The 25,763-nt window shown below is 40.1% G+C and overlaps 1 protein-coding gene across 2 annotated transcripts in view; it reads right to left on the reverse strand.

Annotated features, from left to right (window-relative positions):
* Positions 1 to 2,322: 2,322 nt before the first annotated feature.
* The window catches only part of LOC126260044 (uncharacterized), a 350,981-nt gene continuing 327,540 nt past the window's right edge, over positions 2,323 to 25,763 (reverse strand). For both annotated transcript variants that reach the window (XM_049957226.1, XM_049957227.1), the window contains exons 10-13: positions 25,240 to 25,354; positions 5,566 to 5,621; positions 2,773 to 2,860; positions 2,323 to 2,677 (exon numbers count right to left, since the gene is read on the reverse strand). In XM_049957226.1, the coding sequence (XP_049813183.1) occupies positions 2,646 to 2,677; positions 2,773 to 2,860; positions 5,566 to 5,621; positions 25,240 to 25,354 (291 nt within the window). In that variant the 3' untranslated portion in view covers positions 2,323 to 2,645. The remainder of the gene's footprint in view (positions 2,678 to 2,772; positions 2,861 to 5,565; positions 5,622 to 25,239; positions 25,355 to 25,763) is intronic.

Consider the following 25,763-nt stretch of genomic DNA (forward strand, 5'->3'; position numbering starts at 1 on the left):
AAATCTCAGCAGAACAACTGTTCTGAAATCCCACAGTGATTTACAGGAACATTATTGTTGCAAAAATTTTTGAAAATGTCAGTAGTGATATGGGTCATTTGTTATTGGTATCTCTCCTATCACCTTTCCTATAGAGGGGTTTAACAATGGCATATTTCAATCGCTCTGGAAAAATGTGGAAAGAAAAAAAAATGGCAAAAGGAAAGACGAAATCTTTAATCTTGCATTACAAAAATTATAGACATAGAATTATCATTGGATGTCTACCAGACAAACTCTCTACTGATTGACATAGAAATAAGCAGAATGCTGAACAGCAAATGAATCAAATTAAAATGAATAAGGTACCATGGCCTGATGGGATTCCTATTCAGTTTTACAGAGAGTTCTTGATCCCTTCTTCAGTTTGCTTTTATCATAAATCTCCTGCACAGTCAAGTAACAAGTAACTGGAAGAAAGTGCTGGTTAATCCAAAGTAAAAGGAAAAAGAAGGAATGTGGAAAATACAAACCAATATCCTTACTGTCAGTCCACTTCAGGATTCCTGAAAATACTCTAAGCTAAAATATAATGACTTTTCTAAAGAGAGGAGAGTTTCTGTCTATAAATCAACATGGATTTAGAAAGCACCACTAATGCAAAAAAACAGCTTGCCATTTTCACAAATAGTACACCGTAACACACAGCAAAACATGGATGCAAGACAACAGGCAGATTCTATATTTTTAGCTTTCTGTGTACACTGTACCACACAGTAGTTTGTGAAGAAAAGTTTGAGCATATGAAATAAGTTCTTAAAAGTGTGACTGGATCAAAGACTTTAAGCAATATACAGCATGTCATCCTGGATGGTGAGTGTTCATTATGAGAGACAAAACTAATTTCAAGAGTGTCCTAGACTAGTGTGATAGAATCATTTATGTTCTCTGTCAGATAGGGTGGGCCACAATCCGAGACTATTTGCTGATGACAAATTGATGAAATATCTAGGTGTAACGTTGCAAACTGACATGAAGTGAAATGAGCATGCAAGGTCAGTTGTAGAGAAGATGAGTTTCTGACTACAGTTTAATGGGAGGGGCCTGAGAAAGAGAAGTGCACCTGTTAATAAGACTACATACAGAATGCTTGTGCCACCCACTCTGCAGTATGGTTCAAATATTTATGATCCCAAACAAGTTGGATAAAATAAGAACACTGAAGCATTTCAGAGCTGTGTTGAAAATTTTTTTATTGGCTGATTTGATTAGTACGAGAGTGCTATGGAAATACCCCATTAGCTTAAATGTGAATCCTTGGAGGGAAGCAGAACACTATGAGGAAATTTAGAGAACCAACATTTGCAACAGGCTGCTGAATGATTACACTACTTCCCAATATTTATTTTACATAAGGAGATAACAGAGATATTAAGACTCATAGGCAAGTATAAAGGTAGAAATAAGTGAAACGGAAAAGGAATGACTAGCAATGATACATAGTACCCTCCATCATATACTGCACAGAGGCTTACAGAGTATACAAGCAGATATTTATATATGTACATATAGAAGCAGGCAAGTAGAAGTAATTAAGATGAAGCAGAACAACTGTCCATGATAAGAGGATCTGGACTCCTGCACAACATGTTAATCACATGCATTGGCTGATCATTTAATATTCAGTCTGTACTTGGCTTGTGTTATATATACTTTGCTTACACAGTATGCTCCTCTTTTACTCTATCCTCTTCCTGATGGCATACGTTCCCATACCTGTCAGTTCAAGAAGTTTGTTTACGTCGTATCTATACCCAATTTCCATCCATCTCTCTCTCTCTCTCTCTATCACTCCCCCCTCTCCCTCTCTCTCCCCCCTCCTTTTGGTATTGGTTGTTCTTTATACAGTGTGCCCTAAACTTTATTATTATGTCCTACCAAGTTCTTTTGTTAGTTCAATTAAGATTAAGATAAGATTCTTTGAGTAATGTCTGTCTTCTCTTGTACATTACGTCTTATTCAGCGCTCCGATCTCCTTAGCCATAGCTCTTACCATCCTCTATGGTTTATGGTAACATTGAATTGCATCGAATATTTATGTTCCCTTAATTTACTGCTCCCATTCTTCTGTCTATTTACTTAATGCTTCAGTTTTTCTACTTGCCTTAGTTTTCAACACATCCTTTGGATGCTATTGCAGTTTCCTGCATTGGGATGTGTAATTAAAATATCCTTTACATCACTGTGTTGTCTATTCTAGTCTGATAACACTGCTAGTCACGTGTGGGTATCACTAAACATACCAAACATGTCAAGCTACTTCGCATTATTTTTAAATCAGGGTAATTTTGAGAGTTTTTGTATTTTTCTCCATTCATAAAATTTTTAATTCAGAGTACAAAAAATATAAACATTGAAACTTATAGAAAAAAATAATTTGCCTGTTTAAAGCAGGCATGTAATCATATTTTCTTTTGAACAGATATATATGAACAATATTAAAATTAATGTATAAAACACAACATTCAGTATATCTTATGAAAATACTTATTCATATTATGTGATGATTACTTGAAGGTAACTTCTTCAGATGTAATTTCTGAGACCATTGAAATGGAAAAAAAAGAATGAGCCCTGAACATCAAGTTGAGTGTTTCACATTTCCTCTATGACACTTGCAAGAAACTTGGCTTGAAAACTATAAAAGAAGGAGGCATAAATTTGTAATGTCATACTTCAACACAAACTATTATTTCATTTTTTAAAAAAAGACACACATAACATTCAGTTTACCAGGAAATGAGTGGGCACGCTTTCGTCTATCAGCCCAAGCTAGGTAGAACTGCTCTGTATGCCGTGTGAGAGTAGGATCTTTCAGGTTCTGTAACATTCACAAGATATAATTCTTAAAATGCAAATGTATGATTTACAACATAAAGGTCAATAATGAAATAAATATTTACAGTTAAGTTAAAAGAACCTACTCATCAAGTGCAGAAATAGTTTGCATATTTTCAGGAGGTTTCCATAGTTTTCTTCTTAATCAGCCAAATTACTATTGTTTCAGTAAGTACATGTAAATAACATAAAGTAGTGGAGATAGCAGTATTGTTCAACTGTGAACATTATCTCATCAGCGAGTTTTGCAAGATTCTACAAGGAGAGACAAGATTAAGAGCATGAAATCATGGATGAAGAAATGTGAAGGAGTGGGAGCTTAAAATAATTGCTTGATTATTTCAGGAGTGTAGTGCAAAGTTACTTCAGAAATCATGGATGAAGAAATGTGAAGGAGTGGGAGCTTAATATAATTGCTTGATTATTTCAGGAGTGTAGTGCAAAGTTACTTCAATAAATACTGTACGTAAGGATTTTTAAGTGCACGTGCACACACACACACACACACACACACACACACACACACACACACACACAAAAAAGAGGGTGATAGAGCAAAAGAGGTATTGTTGGTGGTGGTGGTGTCGATGAGCGATGTGGTACAAGTGTGGGCAGAAGGGTGCACAGGGGGCAGAGAGATAGATGGATAGATGGAGTGAGCAGCGGCACGGGTGGAGGGATCAGAGGCACAGGCGGGTTCGGCCGAGAGAGAGGCACAGGCGGGTTCGGCCGAGAAAGAGAGGCACAGGTGGGTTCGGCCGAGAGAGAGAGAGGCACAGGCGGGTTCGGCCGAGAGTCGGACGGGAGAGAGCTGGACGGGGCTGGCCGAGAGGCAGACGGGAGCGAGGTGGATGGGGCTGGCCGAGAGTCAGAAGGGAGCAAGGTGGATGGGGCTGGCCGAGAGTCAGAAGGGAGCAAGGTAGACGGGGCTGGCCATGAGGCAGACATTGGGTGGGGAAGGGAGGGGGGGGATGAGGCTGAGAGGTAGATTGGAGGAGGCCGAGAGGCAGGTCATGGAGGCCCAGAGGTGAGCGCGGTAGGGGGTGCTGAGAGCTGAGTGGGGCGGTCCAATAGGCTGTCGGTGGTGAAGTAGATGGAGTGGGGCATGTGGAGAGGTGGGGGGGGGGGGAACTGGGAGACAGGAGGGTGGACATAGAGGCAGGTTGGGGGAGGGCCGAGGGGTGGGTGGGGGGAGGGCCGAGAGGCAGGTGGTGGGGACCTAGAGGCGGGCAAGGGGGGACCTAGAGGCGGGCAAGGGGGGACCTAGAGGCGGGCAAGGGGGGACCTGGAGATGGGTGGAAGGGGAGCTAGAGGCAGGTGGGAGGGGGGGGCACCTAGTGGTGGGTGGGGGCGGGGGACCTTGAGGCAGGGATATAGAGGCAGATGGGTGGGGGACCTAGAAGCAGATGGGGGGGGGGGACATATAGGCGTGTGGGGGGGGGACCTAGTGGTGGGGGGGGGGCTAGAGGCAGGTGAGGGGGACCTAGAGGCAGGGACCTAGAGGCGGGTAGGGGGGAACCTAGAGGCGGGTAGGGGGGGACCTGGAGGCGGGCAATGGGGGAACCTAGAGGCGGGTGGAGGGAGGGCCGAGAGCTGGGTGGTGGGGACCTAGAGACGGGTGGAGGGAGGGTTGGGTCGGGTTGTTTGGGGAAGGAGACCAGACAGCGAGGTCATTGGTCTCATCGGATTAGGGAAGGACGGGGAAGGAAGTCGGCCATGCCCTTTCGAAGGAACCATCCAGGCATTTGCCTGGAGCGATTTAAGGAAATCACGGAAAACCTAAATCAGGATGGCCGGACGCGGGATTGAACCGTCGTCCTCCCGAATGCGAGTCCAGTGTGCTAGCCACTGCGCCACCTCGCTCGGTATGGGTGGAGGGAGGGCCGAGTGCTGGGCAGTGGAAAGGTTGGTGTGGGGGGTGTGACTAAGAGGTGGTGGTGGGGGGGGGGGGAGGGTGAATTATTTAGTTTGGAAACAGCACCTCTCTGTTTCTGCCATACCCTTTCCCCCAAGTGATCTTTCTAGTAATGCACATAGGAGAGTATCTGCTGTGTTTGGAAACTAGGAGAGAGGTAATGGGAAACTGAAGCAGTGGATTGTGTTGTGAATTGTGTCCGAGTATCTGCACTGTTAAAAAGGCAAGGATCAGGCCTCATCTGGCACAAAATTTTAATCAAAAGGAAGTTTCACAAAGGTATAGGGACTTGACAAAATGAATATTTCATTATGGGAGATATATGCCAGATTTTACAAGAAACTAAGCAAAACGTGCCATCAAACTGGCTGTAGTCAGTCCATTCAAAGACCCACAGTTACTGAGAGAAAGAAAGAAAGAGAGAGAGAGAGAGAGAGAGAGAGAGAGAGAGAGAGAGAAGGATTGTTTTCTTTGATTTACTTTAATTTTTTCTCTCTCTTTCAGTCATTCCATCTGTAAGGCATATGGCAGTGTTACATTTTATTGCAAGCAATGGGTTGTCAGGACAGACTTAATTTACATTGTTACTATGAGAAGCAATGACTTCTCACAATACAGATGCAGCACTGACCAGTTGATATGAATACGAAAGTGAAACTGACTATCACAGTTGCGCTTTCTACTAAAATATTCATTTTAATTTTCTACATTAAAACTTGTACTGAATTATATCTAATTTTGAGTATTACAGAATAATGAAGAATATTACTTACCGTCAATTCTGGATCTTCATTTTGTGGTGTATGAGTTAATAAGATAGCATCTGGATCTGGAAAAAAATTGGGAGATATTTGTACTTGAAAGATCATGCAGGAATTAAATCAGCATGCCTGAATATAAGGAAACCACCTTAATGTTTCTTTTGCTGTTAGTGACTGTTGTTGATCAACTGTTGCTTAATGTACTATGTTGCCTAATCAACTGAAATCATGCCTTTAGTAAGAGAGGAACATTTTGGAACTATCTTAGAGCCTCTGTTCCTTAATCTTTAACATCCCCATCTCAGGAAAGAAGGATGTCATGCACTGCATTTACATAGTTCATTGCTAATTAGCAATGAGTATATGACAGTCTTCATCTGTTTCCTTCTAAATCACACTATCACAGAGCATTCCTCTCATTGCCATGTACATACTGTATTACTTGAGTCACACACATTTTCCACTGCAAAACTAATACTAATTTGTAGAGAAGACTAAATAAATCACATATGTTACATCCCTCTGCAATGCAAAAACTCAATTAATGAATTATATACTCTTAAAATAGTAGCTGCCATCTGTGAGTATTAAAGGACTATCTTTCAAGCTCCTGATCAACTGTAATAAACAAATTAAAAAAAAAAAAAAAAAAAGACAGTTGGGGGAAGTTGAAAAGGGGGGGGGGGAGGAGGAGGAGGAAGCCCAGAGAGTGATTTTTAGTGAGGATGTTTGAACACTAAATCCACAACTTTAATTAAGAGTCCAGGGGTCAAAAGTATTAGAAAAGTCAACCTGCAAGTCATGGTGAATCCACAGCAGTCGCCCAGTGAGTATGAGTTATGAGCTGAGGTGTGATATGGGTCACCATGAGAGCAATATACTGCAAAAACTGGTTAATGTGTGCCATTCTAAGTATTTTGTGGCCCAGCAAAATACTGAATGCTACAGGAACCCACAACAGGGCAGTTCATATGCATGTGCAGAGAGAACAAAATAGGCTTAAGTGTTATGTATTACACTGTTTAAAGGTTCCTACAGAATCTGAACCACCAGTAACAGCTATTATACATTATACCACAGATTACTCTCCAATGAGGATACAGCTCATTTCAGGTTCTGCATTAATTGTTACAATATATGCAAGTTGAATAACTTCCCACTGACAAGCAGAATCAATTTTTACATGCATTCATTGAACTCTTACGCATTACACCTATTGATTAAGTGGCTTAAATACTATCATCTCTGTAGTAATAAATTAGCAGCTTATACCAGTGATGCACAATTACAAAAAGCACAGTATGCTGTGTGTGTGTGTGTGTGTGTGTGTGTGTGTGTGTGTGTGTGTGGAGGGGGGAAGGGTGAAGGGTGTACACGTGCGTGCTTGCGCATGTGTTGGGAACATGGTGAAATAAGGATGGACAAGGATACTGTGTGGGTTGGGCGGGTGGTGGCGGCTGAGGACAAACCTATCCACATTCCTCCAGGATCTCTACATATTTTCCTCGATTCTCTTCACCCTGTTCCCCTCAGCCCAACAAGTCACCTTCCTCATTGTCGACCTCCACCTCAAAGATGGCTACATCAGTACCTCCCCACATCAAAACTATGCATCACCAACAATGCCTTTGCTTATAGAACTGCTGCCCATTCCACACCAAGCAGTCGCTTCTATACTGCTTAGCCATCCACCCAGGATCATCGCATCTGCAGTGACAAGCAGTCCCTTTCCAAATATGCCAAGTGTCTCAACTGCAATCCTCCTCCTCCTCCATATATGTAATTGAGGCCTTCACATGTTGAAATTAGCTCCCCCACTGCCGCCCCCCCCCCTTCCAGAAACAGATTGCTTTTGCTTTGTCTCCCCAGTCACCTACCACACTCACATACCCATCGTCTAGTCACAATGGAGCACCCCTCTTGTGACTCAGTACCACCCAGGACTGGAGCAATTACATGACATTCTCTGTTAAGATTTCAGCTACCTCTTGTCTTGTGCCGAAATGAGAAATATCCTCCCCACTACCTCTCTCAACCCTCCCACTGCCCACCAAACCTATGCAATGTTGTTGTCCATGCCTATTCTGCCTCTGCTTCCAACAATTTGACCCATGGTTCGTAATCCTGCAACAGACATAGGTCCAGGACCTGTCCCGTACATCCCCCACTACTACCTACTCCAGTCTTGTCAGAGGCATCTCCTACTGAATCAAAGGCAGGGCCACATGTAAAAGCAGCCCTGTGATCTACCAGCATATCTGTAACCATTAAGCTGCATTCTATGTGGACCCGACAACTACCCTGCTGTCTGTTCACATGAATGGTCACCACCAAACTGTGCCCAAGAGACAGCTGGAGCCCGTAATTGCTGAGCATGTCACCCAAAACAATGTGCTTGATTCCAGTGACTCTTTCACAGCCTTTCTGAACTGTGAAGATGGGAACTCGCCTCCTTCAACATATCTTGCATTCAGGTAACCCCCCGCCCGGCCTCAGACTTCATTGGTTCCTGTCCTCCACATATCTATCCTCTTTCCTCATCATATTCCAACCCTACAACCACCCCCCTCCCACAACAGCACACACCCTCTGAATGCTTCACCTAGCAGCCCCACCATCCTGTCCCCACCACAACCCACAGTGATAGCCCTTCTCCTCTCCATCCCTCAGAGATGCCATAGCCCACCCGGCAAAGATTGCTGCTCAGCTTAGATGCAGGCACAGTCAGTCCTTAGCACCTGGAGGCAACAGTGGCCAAGTGTAAGTGCGTTTGCATGTGAATTGGGCTTGTGTGAATGTATGTGGGTTTTGTTTTGTCTACGTCTGGTGAAGGACTCAGTTGGATAGCTGAATAATCTCTAGCAGTCTTTTGCACTGTGCCTGTCTGCCACTCAACAAGTCCTCTATGGGGTTAGTAACAATCTATTCTTTTCACACTGGATCAATTTTAAAGCAAACTTGGTACACATATCACTAATTGTCTGGAAAGAAGCACTTTGCAGGTAAGTACCTCACATAGTAATGGAGGTGTAAAAGTAGTTCTCCCTTACTGTGATGTGCGCAGAGCACTGACTGCCTGTTCAATTGGAATTCCTGCATGATAGCTGTGCTTAGCAGATTGCATTACAATCCCTGCAGGTGCAATGTGCGTAAATTACCTGCTGAGAAAGTGTCTGTTACAATACATTTGATTCACCAAAAACATATTTTTCAGTTTGTTAAGCTCATTGGTGACACTTCCAAATTTGTTTTGCCCATAGGTGTGGGGGACATGATGGGGCAAAGACAGTGATGTATCAGCATATTTCTGTAATGCCTGAAGCAATTTCTACCAAACTTGGCGTGTGTATCACTTGTTGTCCGGTAAAAATTAATGTGCCAGTAAGACACCACTGTGAGGGTACAGGTGAAAAGGCCGACAAAAGCATAACTCAGAAACACCTGGAGCAATTCATCCACATTTGATATAAGCACAACTCTTTATTCATATTAAAATACTGTGGGAGTCAAATACCCCTGGGGATGGGGGTGGGAGTGGTGACGAATATGGGGGCATGTAACTATGTTCGAAAGTGACCTGTTGGATTTATGTCCTTGTCTTAGTTTACTTGGAATATTTTAAAAATATGAAGCACAGTCTGTCTCTTAATACATCAACTAGATCATGAGAAAGAGAACCTACAAAAATCAGTGATTTCATGAGTGTGTTTCGGGCAAAGATAACGCCACGAGACTGAACATGACAAATACATTTAACTTCCTCTCTGGAGTCACACATTGTAAAGGAGGAGGTAATCAGACAGTTGCCGGGGTGAAATATACATGGCATTCACTTATTCAGATATAGCTGTGGACAGAAAACAGTATATTATAAAAACTGGACAAGTGTGAGTAGGACTGCACTCTGAGGGTTCTGGAGAAACTTAATTATGTATATAAAACAATGGTCCAGGCTTCAAGACTTTTAACTAAAAGTCTAAGAAGCCGACCTTGCCTAGGGTATTGGTTGGGTCACAGCTGGCGGAAAGTGAATCTTCCATCAGATATGATGGACAGCTGTGAATACAGAATAAGCAGTCCTGGACCACGGCAAAACAAAACCAAACACTCTCTGCAGTAAGTGGCAAAGTGGTCAGTGTCTGTCCATCAGTTGTGCGACTGAAATTTATATTCTGGAACTAACACTTTCAGTCTATGAGTTTACTCAATGAGTCTACTCAATCCCACTTGATTCCAGGTACAATCACGATGGATCATTTTTGATAATCACAATATTACCCCACATGGTCAATCCACCACCAGTATTACTGGCGCAACTGGTCTTTCGGATTCTGGAGCAGCCACGTTAAAATGCAATGTGATTCAACAGAGGAAGTCGGAGTTCTCTGGGCAACTTAAAAGCGAAACAAATACATTTTTTACAATGCTTAACATACAACCACTTTTGCAACCAAGTAAACTTCATAAATTGGGAGAAGAGAAGATTCAAACTTTGGCGCTTCAAGAAACACGAATGACAGACAATAACATCATGGATTTTGGCAATTATTGTCTTTTTAAAAGCAAAACAGATAAAAGAATACTTAATAACACACCACATTTGGGAGTTGCTTTTGCAGTCTTCAAAAATATTTTAAATTCAATAACGGAGGTAAACCCGTTAATAATGCACTAATGACAATTTCTCTTAAATGTACAAATAAAGCATAAACTTTAATTAATGCCAATATGCCAGTCAATGAGGATAACCGTAAGAAATGTGAAGAAGTTAATGAAGCTTGGGAAACATTAGAAAGCATCATCTCAAAAACTCCCCCAAACCATGTTAAAATTGTAATAGGTGATCTTAATGCTCAATTGGGTAAAGAGAAAAAATATAAGAAAACGGTGGGTGGATTTCCTGCGCATAAATGGACAAACCAAAATGGCCAAAAGCTTGTTGAAATGTGCAAAAATTTTAATCTTAAAATAATGTCAACACATTTTGAAGAGAACCCTTCTAAACAAAGATCATGTACGAATTTCGTACTCTAACTACACACAAAATTTAAATGTCCGAGTTAGGAAAGGGGCTAATATTGATTCTGACTATTATTTAATGCAAATAAAAGTAAAACTTCAATCTAAAAAACTCTTAGAGACAAAAAATATTATCCCAAAATTTACACTGCTAAAATAACCTCAACTCGAACACACAAACTTGACAAAAAACAATCCCGCAATTGGCAAAGCCTAAAAGAAATGTTCATCAAAACAGCACAAAATTTAATTCCACTTTGAAAGAAACGAAAACACCATTTGTGGAATATGGATTGCGAAAGCCCAACTTTTAAAAATCGAAAGAGACTTCCAAAAGAACAATACAAGAAACTTTTATAAAACATTCAAAACAAAACTAACTGGTTACCAACCTCAAAGTCTTTGCTTCAAAAATGAAATGGCACTTTGGCTCTTAACAACCAGGAAAATTGTAAGGTACTTGCTAATTATTTTGAAAAACTATTAAACTGTCCAGAACCAGCAAATAAATTCCAATCACAGCAAACTAATAATGCCAATCCTAACTCTGAAGAACCTGACAAAATCGAAGTAACACTTAAAAACAGTAAAGCACCCGGAGAAGACGGTATAGCTGCAGAACTACTAAAATCAGCTGGCTCTAACACTATAAAAGAGATCACTCAACTAATAAGAGAAATCTGGCAAACTGAGTAAAAAAACCTAAGGAATTCAAACTACCCTAATTCATCCATTACATCAAAAATGGGACAGAAAATTTTTTAATGATTACCTAGGAATCTCTCTTCTCCAGGTCACAAACAAAATTCTCTCACAATGTTTACCTGGTCGAGGCCAAGAATAGTTAGAATCTAAAATTGGTGAACACCAAGCAGGCTTTAGACCAAAGAGATTCTGTCTGGAATAAATTCTTAATTTAAAACTAATCCTTAGGCACTGAAGGATTTGTAGTAACAATACTGTACATACATTTGTGGATTTTAAAAAGGCCTACAACTCAGTTGATCGTGAATCTCCTTTCCAAATTTTAAAGGAACAAGGGCTGGATAATGAAATACTAACACTCATTAAGCAAATGTTAACTGACACTAGCTCTGGAGTTAAATTCATGGGAGAAATTTCTGAACCATTTGATATAAAGACTGGTGTTAGACTGGGAGATGGACTTCCCCATTATTGTTTAACTGTGTTTTGGAAAATGTAATTACAGAATTAAGTTGAGTAAAAATATAGATCAATCAATCAAGTTAGGTAGAAGTAATATTAGAGTAGATTGCCTCGCCTCTGCAGATGATGTGGCAATTTTAACTAGGGATATTACCACAGCTCAAAAACAAATAGAAATTCTTAAAGTAGTTGTGGAAAAAATAGGACTACAAATATCATCAGAAAAAACGGAATATATGACATGGAACAAACAGAAACGTTTCTAAACACGAAATATGGAAAAATAAAAAGGGTTTCTCAATTTAAATACTTGGGGGAAATCATACATGAAAACGATTTGGAAAAAGGTGCAAATGATGTTTGCTGTCATAAAATGACAACTGCATTCAGATTAACACACAATATTTATAATAAAAAATCACATCCTAAATTCAGTAAACTTAGGCAGTACAGCTCTGTAATCAAACCTGAAAGTCATTGAGGAGCAGAAAATTTAATTTTAAATAATAGAGAGAGGGATACTGAAGAAATTAAAAAGAAAGAAAGAAAGAAAGAAAGAAAAATAATTAGGAATATAGGCTCAAAAATTACTGATGGGGAATCTTATAGGCTGAGAAGTAATAAGGAAACAGAAGAATGTACAGACATACATGGTGGCATGAGAAAACAAAGACTCAACTTTTATGGTCACACTAAAATAATGGCACCCACTAGGTTGACAAAAAAGTAGAATTCAATCTAAACAGAAGTAAGACCAAAATTGAGCCAATTAAATCGATGGCTGCAATTAAGGAGGATCTTAAAGTAGCCAGCATAACACAGGCAGAAGTTACAGATAGAAAGACATTCAGGCAAAAGACATTTGATTGGACAGTTGGTCAGAGGGAAATTAGAAACCGGACTGGAACGCTGTACAGGGTCTGATGAATAGAAGAGACTTCATTCTGGAAGGATGAAACAAATTTTGACACAAAGGATGGCCAACCATAAAAAAGGTCCTATTGGGCCCATATGTGAATAATAAATAATAATATACAACAATGGAAAATCCAGAAAGGAATATCAACAATATAACAATATTATGCAAAGGATAGATCACTAATCATCATAAAGATGACATGTTGAGTTGCAGATGGGCACAATAAAAAGACTGTTACACATTTATCTTTCAGCCATAGCCTTCTTCAAAAAAGGAAACACAAACACACACACACACACACACACACACACACACACACAAACACAAAATCACACAAGCACACAAGCATACCTCATGCACACATGACCTCTATCTCCAGCTGCTCTTGCCAATAAGCAATGATGGTGTGTCAAACCCAATCAGCAATTTAGTGTGGAGTGGGGAAAGGGAAGGTTTGGGGGTAGCAGGGGTATAGGTGGGGGCAGAGGAGTCAGCACCACTTGGTGGAGACTAGTTGATAGCTGAACAAAGCTACCAGATACAGTGTCTGGATACTGTGGGGGAGGAAAGGAGGGAGGGGGTTGGGGAGCGGGAAAGATGAGGGACAGAGACGGGGAAAAGACTGCTGGGTGCACTGGCAGAGTAGTGAGGGTGAAAGGATATAAACTCGGAGGAAGTGTATGACATAGGAGTTGGAGAGGGTTGGTTGGAGGGTGTGAGAACAGTATGTTACCATAGGTTAAGGCCGGGACAATTCCAAAAGTGGGGAATGTGTTGTAAGGATAACTACCATCTACACTGTTTAGAAAAGCTGGTGGTGAAGGGGAGGATATAGATAGCCTGTGTTGTGAAGCAATCATTGAAATGAAGCATGTAATATTCAGCTGCATGTTGTGCCACAAATTGGTTCACACTACTCTCGGTTGCAGTTTGAAAGTGGCCATTCACCCTGATGGATAGCTGGTTCGTAGTCATACCAACATAAAAAGCTGTGCGATAATTGCAGCAGCAGGTATATGACATGAGTGCTTTCACAAGTTGCCTGGCCTCTGATCAGGCAGGAGTGCTTGGTGTCTGGATTGGGCAGGTCTTGCACCTGGATCTTCCAGATAGCTTACTTTGTAAATGAACACCAGAAGTTTAATACAAAAACAGAACAAAAAAGTTGCTAGAAAATTCTAGTAAGGAATATAGTAAGCTTTGTGTCATGAAACATTTCACATGGAAACAGTAATATCAAGAAAATAAAATATGATTTGCTTCTTTAATATGTTCTGTTCATTCCCAACCCAATTTTTTTTCAGTTCATAGATTAAACTCATAGCAATGTTTTCATGTATGATCAGGGCAAGTGGCACAAACATTAGAGCCTGTAGTAGTGGAAAGCACACATATATGAGTAACATATCCACTGTAGGTGTTATTCAGTGTTTTTACAAATTATTACATGCGAATAAAAAAAATCATACTTAGAAAAAAGCATGCAAAGGAACTTGTGTTCATATTCAGAACACTCTACTGCAAAATTCATTGTCTTATTCACAACACTTATCTTCCATGGTGCAACAAGTTTACCAATGTACAACTACCTGGAGCTACAAGGAATCTTACAAACACCAAGTCTTCACAAATGCAGAGGGGTGGGGTGGATGGGTGGGCAGGGGGGGGGGGGGGAGTGGTTTATAGAAGAGACACTAAACTTTGTATTTCCAGTAATCTCCCTATTTTCAAAGAAACACCACTGCAATATGGCAAGATGACCATTCAACTTTGTTCTTCACTTTCTTCTAGACCCTCCTGTTGTCTGAAATACACTGGGTTTAAGGCAGGGAAAATCTCCCATCCAGAATATCCATAAGCATGACACTTTATTGTGAAGGATAGTTTTATTGTGAAGGATAGTAATAGTTGATGGTCTGTAAATCTAAGTCTATGCATGTTGGTTTATGGTACACACAGTGTGACCCAAGGTGCAATCCTCTTTCCTCCATGAATATAGTTTGCCATTTTTCTCCATCTCCATTGTCAATCTGATGTTAGGATAAAGAGAACTGAGATATCATATAAATATACCAAGCCTTGTAATACTGTGGTCTCAGATTGCAAAGATAATATCCACATATCACATGAGCTAAATTCCATGAGCTAAGCTCTTCAATTTACTGACTAACAGATGGGTAGCAGTGCTGCTTGATAGCATCAAGAAATATTTGCTATTGGCTACTGAATTTGGCAACTTCATGCTTGTATATTTCCCACTTAGAATGGCATAAACAGTGTGTTCATCATACCTAAAGATGTTGGTCAGTTGGCCCGATGAAATATTTTGGGGTTTCACAATGACATCCAACATTTTGCCTGAGAACCATTTCTGCAATTACACTGTTGGGAGAGCCTCAAGTAAAACTTCTTCAACATTGCCGTAAATGCACAAGGTCACAATTAACTTAATATCCTCCAGCACCTACAGACAGCAGGGGTGAAAAGGAGACGTGGGGAAGCCTTGAAATAGAGGACAGGTAGGACACTGAATGGAGCCAAAGTTTTTGAATAACTTTATTATGTTGGTGTTATGGTGTAAAGTCAAATGCCGGCACGCCAGTCCGGAATGATAGAGCAGGGAGGGCTGTGACAAGACGTCAGCCAATTGCACGCTGACCGACCCCTCTGCAGGATGACAGCGCAACAGCAGCAGCCTTTATGCAAAGAGGACAGCCTCTATGCAAAGACATAAGCACCGCACCTGACCGGTCACAGCCCAGTCGAAGAGAAGCTTCAAGACTGTCGACCTGAATAGAAGCATCAACACTCTGTTACTTTGTTTGTACATTCTATGTAGCTCAAACTTGGCATTGTTATACTGAAGGACATTGATTATTTGGCATGTCACCCCCAGCTTGCGACACATCTGTGTAATATTCAGAGTTAAAATTGTCATTTACTTTTTTTAATAAAACTCATTAATACAATTTGCTTGAAATGTTGTCTAGCAATACAAGAAAGCAGGCTTCCTAGACACCCCATCTTTGATGACTAGGCAGGATTTAACAGTTGGAATGTATTATTTATTGGCAGTCAGGTGACAAGTGTGCAGAAGAATAGTTTTTTTTCACTAAAGTATGGTTGTACTGTACAGTTTAGTACCTTAATGAATTGTTGATTCTGCAATATTCTTAGTAAGGCTATTTCAAGTGCTGACCTTTACACAGTAAATGTCCAAAAGAATCTTGCATAATGTAACCAACACTCAGTATTCATCTCTAGTTGGCCTAGTTCTGGTTGTTCAGCTTAAGCACTTAACTTAACAGGGTTGCCACAAGTTCTGGAAATCAGAAAATATCAGAGAATTTCAAATGTATCAGGGCAATCTTTTTTTTAAAAAAAAATCTCGTTTTCATTTCAGTAGGTGTAATTGTTTGTTTACTGCGATGCCATCCATCATCACTGGCTGGGGGCAGCTGAGTATGTGCTCCGCTTCCCTACTCCAACATTCTTACTGCTTCTTGCATTTCTATCACTTTCCTCAGCCTGCAGTCAGTGCTGCCACCACTTTGTGCCATTAGGCTAGCAGCTGCCGACAAGAGACAGGGAGGTGTGGGAAGTTGTTTATTCGGATCTGATTCTCAGAGATTGTTGACACAGCAGCTGTAGATGGCGGTCATGTGTGCGTGAGTTGTGTCTGAGCGATTGTGTGAATGTGTGTGTGCTCTCATTTTCTGACAAAGGCTGTGGCCAAAAATTTAGTTGTGAGTGTGTGATTGTCTTTTCCATTTGCCTATCTGTGGCTCAGCAATCATCTTTACAGTGAGTTGCTACCTATCCTCATTAGTATTGATTTCTCAGAGTATTCTGGCAAGTTATCTGTTGCTTAGATTGCTCATCAGAGTCTAGATTAGATGAGATTAGATTAGATTCAGTTTTCATTCCACAGACCCAAATAATGAGATGATTCTCGTGGGTGTGGAACATGTCAGAAAGTATAATATAAAGAACGTAAAACATTTGAATATAATACTTACTACCCTGATCATTTATCAGGAGATTGTCAAAATAGGTGCATACATTACAGTTAACTGTAACTGCTAATATTTACAGAACTAATACAATTAATGAAATACTGTTATGCACTTATAATAAATTTATCAGACACAAGATATCTAATCTTGACTGTTGTGACCAAATGTTGTCAAAACTGTAATCTATCACACATTTTTACTTAAGCTAGTCTAACAGTCCCTGTTAAGATATTCATCTATAGAATAGTAAGAGTTGCCTATCAAAAAGTCTTTCAAACTCTGTTTAAGCTGTGCTTTATCTGAAACCAAGCTTTACTGGTTGCTGGCAGTTTATTGAAAATGTGTGTACCTGAATAATGGGCCTCTTTTTGGACCAAGGCAAGTGATTTTAGGTCTTCATGTAGATTGTTCTTATTCCTGATATTGATACTATGTACTGAGCTATTGGTTGGGAATAGAGATATTTTATTTGCAACAAATTTCATTAAGAAATAAATATACTTAGAAGCAATGGTTAGAATACAAAGTTCCTTGAAAGGTTTCTACATGATGTTCTTGAATTTATGCCACAAATGATTCTTGTTACATGCTTTTGCATGCTACAAACTTTTGTTCGGTTTGATTAGTTACCCCAGAATATGATCCTGTACAACATAACATAGAGACTTTTTTTGGCGCTTCAGCAATTCTGTGCTATGCCCTTCCCAACTGAATTTATTATTGAGTTGCAATCTGAGAAATTTAACAATGTCAGCTGTCAACCTCTTCGATCTGCATATCTTCATATATTATACACATGCTAGAAGGAAATCTCTTACCGCTTCTGAACTGTGTACTGTGGGTCTTTTCAAAGTTTGATGACAGTGAAGTAGCTTTAAATCATTTATTAATGTCAGTGAAAATTTGATTAGCAGCTATTTCTAAATCTGTACTTGACTTGCTACTTATTTCAACGTTTACATAATTTGCAAACAAAAACTGATGTGTGGCAGGCGAGGGGTCTTAATGTACACAAGAAAAATCAACAGACCCAAGATGGGACTTTGAGGAACACCACATGTAATTTCTGTGTCACTTGCTTCAATATTTTGCAGTAGTCTTTGTAATGCATTACAATGCTAACATCAAAGGTGTTCCTCAATAGTAGGTGCAGTCTCCTTTTTGTCCCACGTGATATCTTTAATCCTTGTGTAGTCCATGGTTTATTTTTTGACTTGTGTGATTTGAGTTACCTTTAGGGGAAAACAGTTTTCAAAAGCAGAAGTAACTTTATTAATGGATGCTTTGTATTTTCCATTTGAGTCAGAAGTATTGTCAACATCTTTGTAGTTAATGTCTTTGAGCCATTTCCTGAATTTCTCAATTTTTGACTGATTTATTACCCTAATGTACTCATATATAATAGTTTTCTTTATCCTGACAAGTTTCAACTTTTAACACAATATGTTGCATGTCATGATCAGACAACCCATTTACTGTTGGTTTTGCGATACAACTATTTTTACATAGATTTGTCTAAAAAGAGATTATCGATAGCAATCTCAGAGCATTTATAGCCTGGTTGCAAAGTTCACAGTAGGAACTAAATTGGATGACTGTGTTACTGATTGCAATAATATTTCACTGACAGAGCTTCACAATAAATCCACATTAAAATCACCAGCAACCACTATTTCCTTGTTTTTTACTGTGAGATGGGACAACGGAGCTTCCAGATTCTTTATGAAGAGGTTAAAATTTCCTGAAGGTGATCTGCATATCCTTAGTATGAAATACTACTTCTGTTGCACAAGCTTCTAAGTGCTGCTGTGAGCAAAATTTATAAATATAAATATTCTTGAAATCAAAACAGTTTCTGACAAATGCGGCAATTCCTTTCTCTGTATTTTCTCTACAGAAGTAAGAAGCTAACTTGAATCCTGTAACATTTAACATATCTATACCAGTGGTCACATGATGTTCAGGGAGGCAGATTATATCAATTGGTTTGCTCAACTCTAATTCTTCAACACAAATAAGCAACTCATTAAGCTTATCCCTTAGTCCTCAGATATTCTTATGCAATAAGGATAACTGATTCTGTACACTGGCTGAATTACAGCTGGATGAACATAATTGTCCTGTCAATTTTTGAGTATCTCTAGTTTCAGTCAGAAGCTGTCTGCATGAATTGTGTATGTTAAAATTTGCTTTCTGACTGCCTGTTTTATCATAGTGAATGTCATTTTCAGCCTGTCTCTGAACATTTTTTGTTTCTGCCCTCCCTGCCTCAAAAAACTGCTGTTCTGTCATTTTTAACAACTGGTACTTTACCACTTGTGATAGTGCCCCACTTAAGTTATTTGCTATTAGCCCAGACAGTTTTCCCTTTTATTTCCTGTTGAAGTGAAGGCCATGCCTAGTATAGTCCCACCTACTAATAGAGTCAAGATGAATCACATCAATATGAGATCCCATACCTGATCCAAGCAGCCTTTCCACCTCTACATTAACTTTCCTAACAGAAGAGCTTAAATGAGTGTGATCATGGTGCCTCATGACAGACACAAGCCCAACACAAGTATGTCTCATTGCTGAAGATATCTTTACCAGGTCACTCTACATTGAATAATTAGGGTTCCTGTCTATGTTGTTGCCTGCACCACCCACTATTACCATGGTGTCTTCCTTTGTGAAGTCTTTGCAAAGTGAACCTACATCCTCTGTCACCTGACCCAGACTTGCACTAGGTTTAAAAAAACTTGTGATGTGGTAATCTGACCCTAGTTCATCCAGCAGCAGTTGGCCAACACCTCTACCATGTGAACTACCTAACAGTAAAAATTTCTTCTTCTTAACAAATTTTTCTGACTTACTTTTGAAACAATGTCTGCTCCTACATCTGCTTGTGGCTCATCAGTTTCCAACTGTGACAACAGATCAAATCTGTTTTCCACATTCACAACAACACTGTCTGAGAAAGTCCTATTCCTACTTCTTCTATAACCTGTTCTCACTTCCCACCTCTCTTTGCCCTTCTGCCCACTTAACCAGTCTCATTTCATCAGTATGGTGTCTGTGACATATGAATAGCTGGCCACACAAGTAGACTTCCATGACAGGCCAAAACTGCAGGCCGTTTCTGTGGGTATCTCTAATGGATTGGGCATGCCAATCTGAAGCCTATAATTTCCCACTAATGTTCTCACAGGTCTGCCTGCAGACCAGCTCTGTTTTTGTGTGGCATAATGTGGCAAATTTATGCGGTTTATCCATGGACCCAGGACTCCGCTGCTCCTTGGCAGGCCAGAGGCCATGGGCGATGGATTTCAGTAATTGTGACTGTCTCACTGCAAGTACATTGTACAGTGTGGCATTTTACAGACATTTTATTTATTCTAGTACATTTGGCACTTTGAAAGTAGTTTAATATAGAAAGTATGGACGATAAGGAGAAGAAAATTGTGGCAGTCACAGGCAATCTGTATGCTATGTACTCATGTATTCCTTGAAAGAAAAACCGCACAATATCTGTAAAATAAGACATAACAGAATGGGTAACAACTGACAATAACAAACATAGTAGAAACAACATTTTATTGGTGGTCACCTATAGTGTTCGCTTACACAACTCTTTCCTGCCTTATACACCTTTTCCAAGAGGCCTACTTTTTTCGGAGGTTGTTTCTGAAACCAGTGAAGTATTTTTCATCTGTCTTGCGACTCCAACGAAATGCGTATTTTTGTCACCAAATGTGTTTTGTTTTATTGAAATAAAATAACATCAGTGATCTTAATGAAACACATATACCACATGGCTTGCTTTCTCCATCTAAAAACTGTTCATTACAAAAGATGTGGATTTTAGTACTTAAGATTTTTGCTCACACGTTTAGAAGTACAGAAGTCCTTACACTTGTTTGTCAGTTTATGTCTTTACTTACCACTGAGATCTCAAAATTTGTCAGGAAGTCAGGGAAAGGTCAGGGAATTTCACTTGGGGAAACTTGTCGCGACCCTGCTTGAGCTAATTTAACCAGTTAAGTGGGGCACGTTAGAACAGATGTGTACATTTACATGTGCTTAGCCCTGATTGACTGGCATTTTATAGATATATTCATCAATGGTAAATTTCTAACCTGTAATTAGTTGGTCAGTTTTGTGTGATTAGACCTTCTGCATCCTGCTCTGGTCCTGGTCTTCACTGTTTAATAATTGGTAATGGGAAATTGTGATGGATTGCAAATAATTAAGAATAACAGCATGTATAAGAATTATTACATCCCTATTGTCACCTATGGTGGAGAAACATGGACAATGACAGAAAGGGACTGGAGCAGACTGCAAGCAGGGGAAATGAAATTTCTCAGAGCAGTTAAGGGAAAAACAAGAATGGACAGAGTAAGGAATGTAGAGATTAGAAAGGACCTCAAACAAGAAAGTATGAGAGAAGAAATTGAAAGAAAGAGATTAAGATGGTATGGGCATGTTAAGAGGATGCATGGGCAGAGACTCCCCAAAATTATGGAAGAACTAAAGATCGATGGGAAAAGACCTCGAGGGCGCCCAAGAACACGGTGGAAAATGGGAGTGAGAATATCTGTTGAAAGGAGAGGTGTGACCTGGCAGCAAGTGGAGGAAGAAAAGTGGTGGGAGGACCGAGCCAAATGGAGAGGACTCGTCAGCACCCAGACCCGGCAGTAGCTGGAGTGGGATTCGGATATAGATAGATAGAACAGCATACCTGCTTGTAGAGGCATTGGATCATTGAAAGGCACACGAACAAGACTACACACAGACACACACCACCACCACCACCACCACCACAAGTTCATGTGTGGCTGCATTGTACCAGCTGAATACACTGTGCTGGAACTGTAGCTCAACTGGGGTGAGGGTTTGTGTCAGGTGGAGGGGCGAGGGGCGAAAGGAAATGGGGAGCGGGAGAGGGGGTTGGGGAAGGGTGGGTGAAGCCTGTGTGAGATAGAGGCAAGATTTGAATGTGGGAGGGAGAGACAGCAGATGCAAGGGTTACGAATCTGAGACAGGCACCAGCACTGGTGAGCTTGTGCAGCACACAGTTACAATTTCCATGAAGTGAATTGGGAAGGGTGAGGCAGAACAGAGGAAGGAAATACTTTGAGTGAAAGCTAGCAGAGTTCTCAACTGTTTTTATGTGCCATTCAATGACTCATGTCTCTACTATTTGGAGAGTTGTTAAAGTTATTCATTAAATTATTTATTTTTTATTAACTTGTAAACACGCCAGTAAATATTTGGTCATTGATGAAAAGAATCCAAAGTTTGCATGTTAGCCTAAAATACCCAAAAACAGTAATGAAAGAAATGTAAATATTTATTTCACTTTCAACCTAAGACTACAGAAGCAGGAGGCGGTCTTACTGTGGGTTACAGCATCTCCAGCTTCTCTGCAGATACTTTTGACAGTCACTTAAAAAATACATTTTTCTGAAAGAAAAGTAAACATGTTCAAAAAAATAGTACATTATAAAAGATATATGAATGGCTCATTAACTTGTTTTGTTAGAATCAATGACGACACAGATCAACGTTTTATGGTTTTTGACTTATTACAAAAAGTCTTGCACAGCATGCCAATATTGAAAAAACTGCTTAATGGCAATTTCACAACACCTAAATGTATATGCTTATTAACACAGTAATACCATTAGACAAATATATAAATGTTAGCAGCAAACATCTTAGACATGTGTGAAGAAGCTGGTCTACCGTGGAAGCAAAATAATACGACATACAAAGCTAGGAGGACAGAAATGCATAGTCAAAGAGGGCATTCCTGGCCAAGAGAAATCTGCTAGTATCAAACATCTGCCTTAATTTGACAAAAAAATTTCTGAGAATGTATGTTTGTATTGTACGGCAGTAAATCACGGACTGTAGGAAGACCAGAAAAGAAGAGAATCCAAGTGTGAGAGATATGGTATTATAGAAGGATATCAAAAATTACAGACTGATAAGATAAGGAAAACGGTGGTTCTCCACACAGTCAGTGAATAAAGGACAACAAGAAAGGGTAGGATGATAAAAAATAAAGGCCAGTATGATGCCACGGATTAAGGGCATGTACACCTGATACCAGTTGAGCACATAAAATGTCACATTTACACCACAACGTGAATAATAACAATTACTTAATTTTCTGGACCTCTGTTTTAAGTAAAAAATCTCTGACATCTTATTCAGAAATACAGGACGGTAACAAAGAGTTATAACTCACAGCACATAAAGTCACATCAACTGTGTATACAATAATGTGCAACATTCAGAAGTAAATGGGGCATAGCTTATCCCACTAACTTAATGTCACCTCTAGAAATCATTTACAGACCATGAAAACAATAGCCAATAATAATGGTACTTTTATCAACAAAGATTCAGTCATCCTAGCAAGACGATAATATTACAAACAAAATCAGTATTGAAAAATATACCAGGATGCCTTTCTTTGGCTGCAAAAAGTGACTCTACAAACAATTAGGGGTAGGGAGGATTGGGGGAACCAAATAGAGTTTATCCCAATCCAGAACTGACACATTATGTTATTACTTCTCACAAGGTAACACTCTTTATGGATCAGTTTATGAGTGAAGAATATGTGTGGGCTGCTCATTAAACCACATCAGCAGCAGTGTGGTTAAATCAAAGTCTGTTGCTCAATGGATTAATCTTATTACGGGTGAAATCAAACAATGGGACATAAGGAAAAGATTGCTACTCAACATAAAGATGACACACTGAGTTGCAGACAAGGCACAACAAAAAAACTGTTATACATTTACCTTTGATCAGAGCTTTCTTCAGAAACGAAAACACACACAGATTCATGCAAGCAAGTGCACGAGGCGACCCCCCCCCCTTACACACACACAAAAACCACTATCTCTGGCCAGAATGCAGTAGTGCCATGTCAAATGCAAGCACGCAGCAATCCAAAGTGAGGTGGGGAAGGAGGAGAGAGAGCAGGGCATAGGTCAGGAGAAGTCACTGCTGTCTGAAAAGAGTGTGCGGGGAATAAATGGTAGCCAGACAAGCTGCCAGATGCATTGTCAGGAGCCTGTGGGGGAGACAGAGAGGGAGGGGGGGGGATGGAAAGTGGGAAAGGAGGACAGCAGAGGAAGGGAAAAAGACCAGTGGATGCATCGGTCGAGACTGGTGCACAGTGATGGTGAGGGGACATGAAATGGGGGGAGATATAGAACAGAGGGGTCAGAAACTGTTGGGTGGAGGGTGTGGGAACAGTACATTACAATAGGTTGCTGGGATAAATTGGTGAGCACCTGCAACCCATTCCCCAAAATCTAGCCTCCCATGTCAAAGATGCCACTCTCCTTCACAGACTATCCACCACCCCCACCCATTTACCTACTGCATCCCTGCTTGTCACTGTTGATGTCACTTCCCAATACACAAACATCTCTAATCCCCATGATTATGCCACTATTGAACCTCTCCCAATGTCCTTCAGACTCCAAACCCACTACTTCATTCCTAATACACATTACTAACTTTATCCTAACTCATGGACACCCCCATGGAGCCTTCCTATGTCAAATTTTTTATGGTCCTAGCCTCCAAAACCCCACATCCCAGATCTGGTTCAGGTTCATTGGTGATGTCCTCGTGATCTGTACCCTGAGCCAAGACACATTATCCTCATCCCTTCACGATCTCAGCACTTTCTCTCTCATGCGCTTCACCTGGTCCTCTTCAACTTAACGTGCCACCTCCCTGGGTGTTGATCTCTTCCTCTCTGATGGCTCTAATTGCACCTTGTCCACATTAAATCCACCAACCACCAACAGCACCTGCATTTCAATAGCTGCTGTCCCTTCCACACTAAAAAATCCCTCCATATAGCCTGGCCACCTGGATGTTGACAATGTATCAACAGTGATACGAACTCCACTGCTTAGTATGCTGAAAGTCTCACACAGGCTTTCACAGGCAAGCACTATGCTCCAGTCCTAGCCCACACACAGGTCTCCTGTGCCATACCATCCCCCTCCCCATTCCTCGTACCACCCCGAAGAACCGGGTACAAAGGAGATCCCCCTTTGTCACCCAGTACTAATCTGAACTAGAACAACTGAATCACATCTTTCAACAGAGCTATGGTTTTCTATAATCAAACCCTGAAATAAGGGACATCCTACCCAAGATTCTTCCCATCCCTCCTAAAGTGATGTTCCATCTCCCACTCAACCTCAACAACATCCTAGTCCATCCCTATGCCACTTACAATGCCAACCCGTGCCACAGGAAAACAACAACCTCGAGTTAACATCTGTATAATATATGTACAGATAAAAGGAAGCATGATTTATGATTATTTTACAGAATGGTTAGCTGTATTAGGTATGATGATCAAGGCTTCACACTTTGACAGATAAAAAACTGGCTATTGCACTTAGTAATTGTGATAAATTGAAACAAGATAAACAACAGTTTTTAAATTGTGTGTAACAATAAATTTTATTCTGTATTTCTGTATTTAAATAACTACCTGAGATACATTAATTAAGATGATCACAGAATAACAGTTACCTCTTGTAAGTGTTTCTTGAAGAGACAATTTTACATTGTCACTAGCTGATCTGGTGGTATTTCCATCTTGTGGCTCAGTAAGCAGAATTCTTGATGTCGAAGAACGTGGACTTTCCTAGAAATAAGGGAAAATCAGATTCTCACATGTGTATTAAAAGCTAAACTCTCTCATAATATTATGCAGGAGAAAGAGGTATGAGCTACAACATTTCCAGCTAGAGGAAGGAATACATCAACTATTTTGTTACCTCTGTGTTAGATATCAGTACTGTCTTCTTAATATTTGTTTCCACATGGTGCTTATAATGACAATTCCTGTTATTTTGTAGGATGAGTAAAGTGTAATCATCAGTGCTTCCATCTTCATATGCTCTAGTGGTAATGAAGATTTAGAGTGACATTTCTCTTTTCTGATGTTATAAGTGTGCAAGTTATTGGCACTGATTTATCAAAAGAGATAAACTAGCTATTGTCTCAGACATTGTGTCATTAACTTTATAGGTTTATTCTGGTCAGTTTGTAAT

The sequence above is a fragment of the Schistocerca nitens genome, chromosome 5 (assembly GCF_023898315.1).
Source record: "Schistocerca nitens isolate TAMUIC-IGC-003100 chromosome 5, iqSchNite1.1, whole genome shotgun sequence".
NCBI lineage: Eukaryota > Metazoa > Arthropoda > Insecta > Orthoptera > Acrididae > Schistocerca > Schistocerca nitens.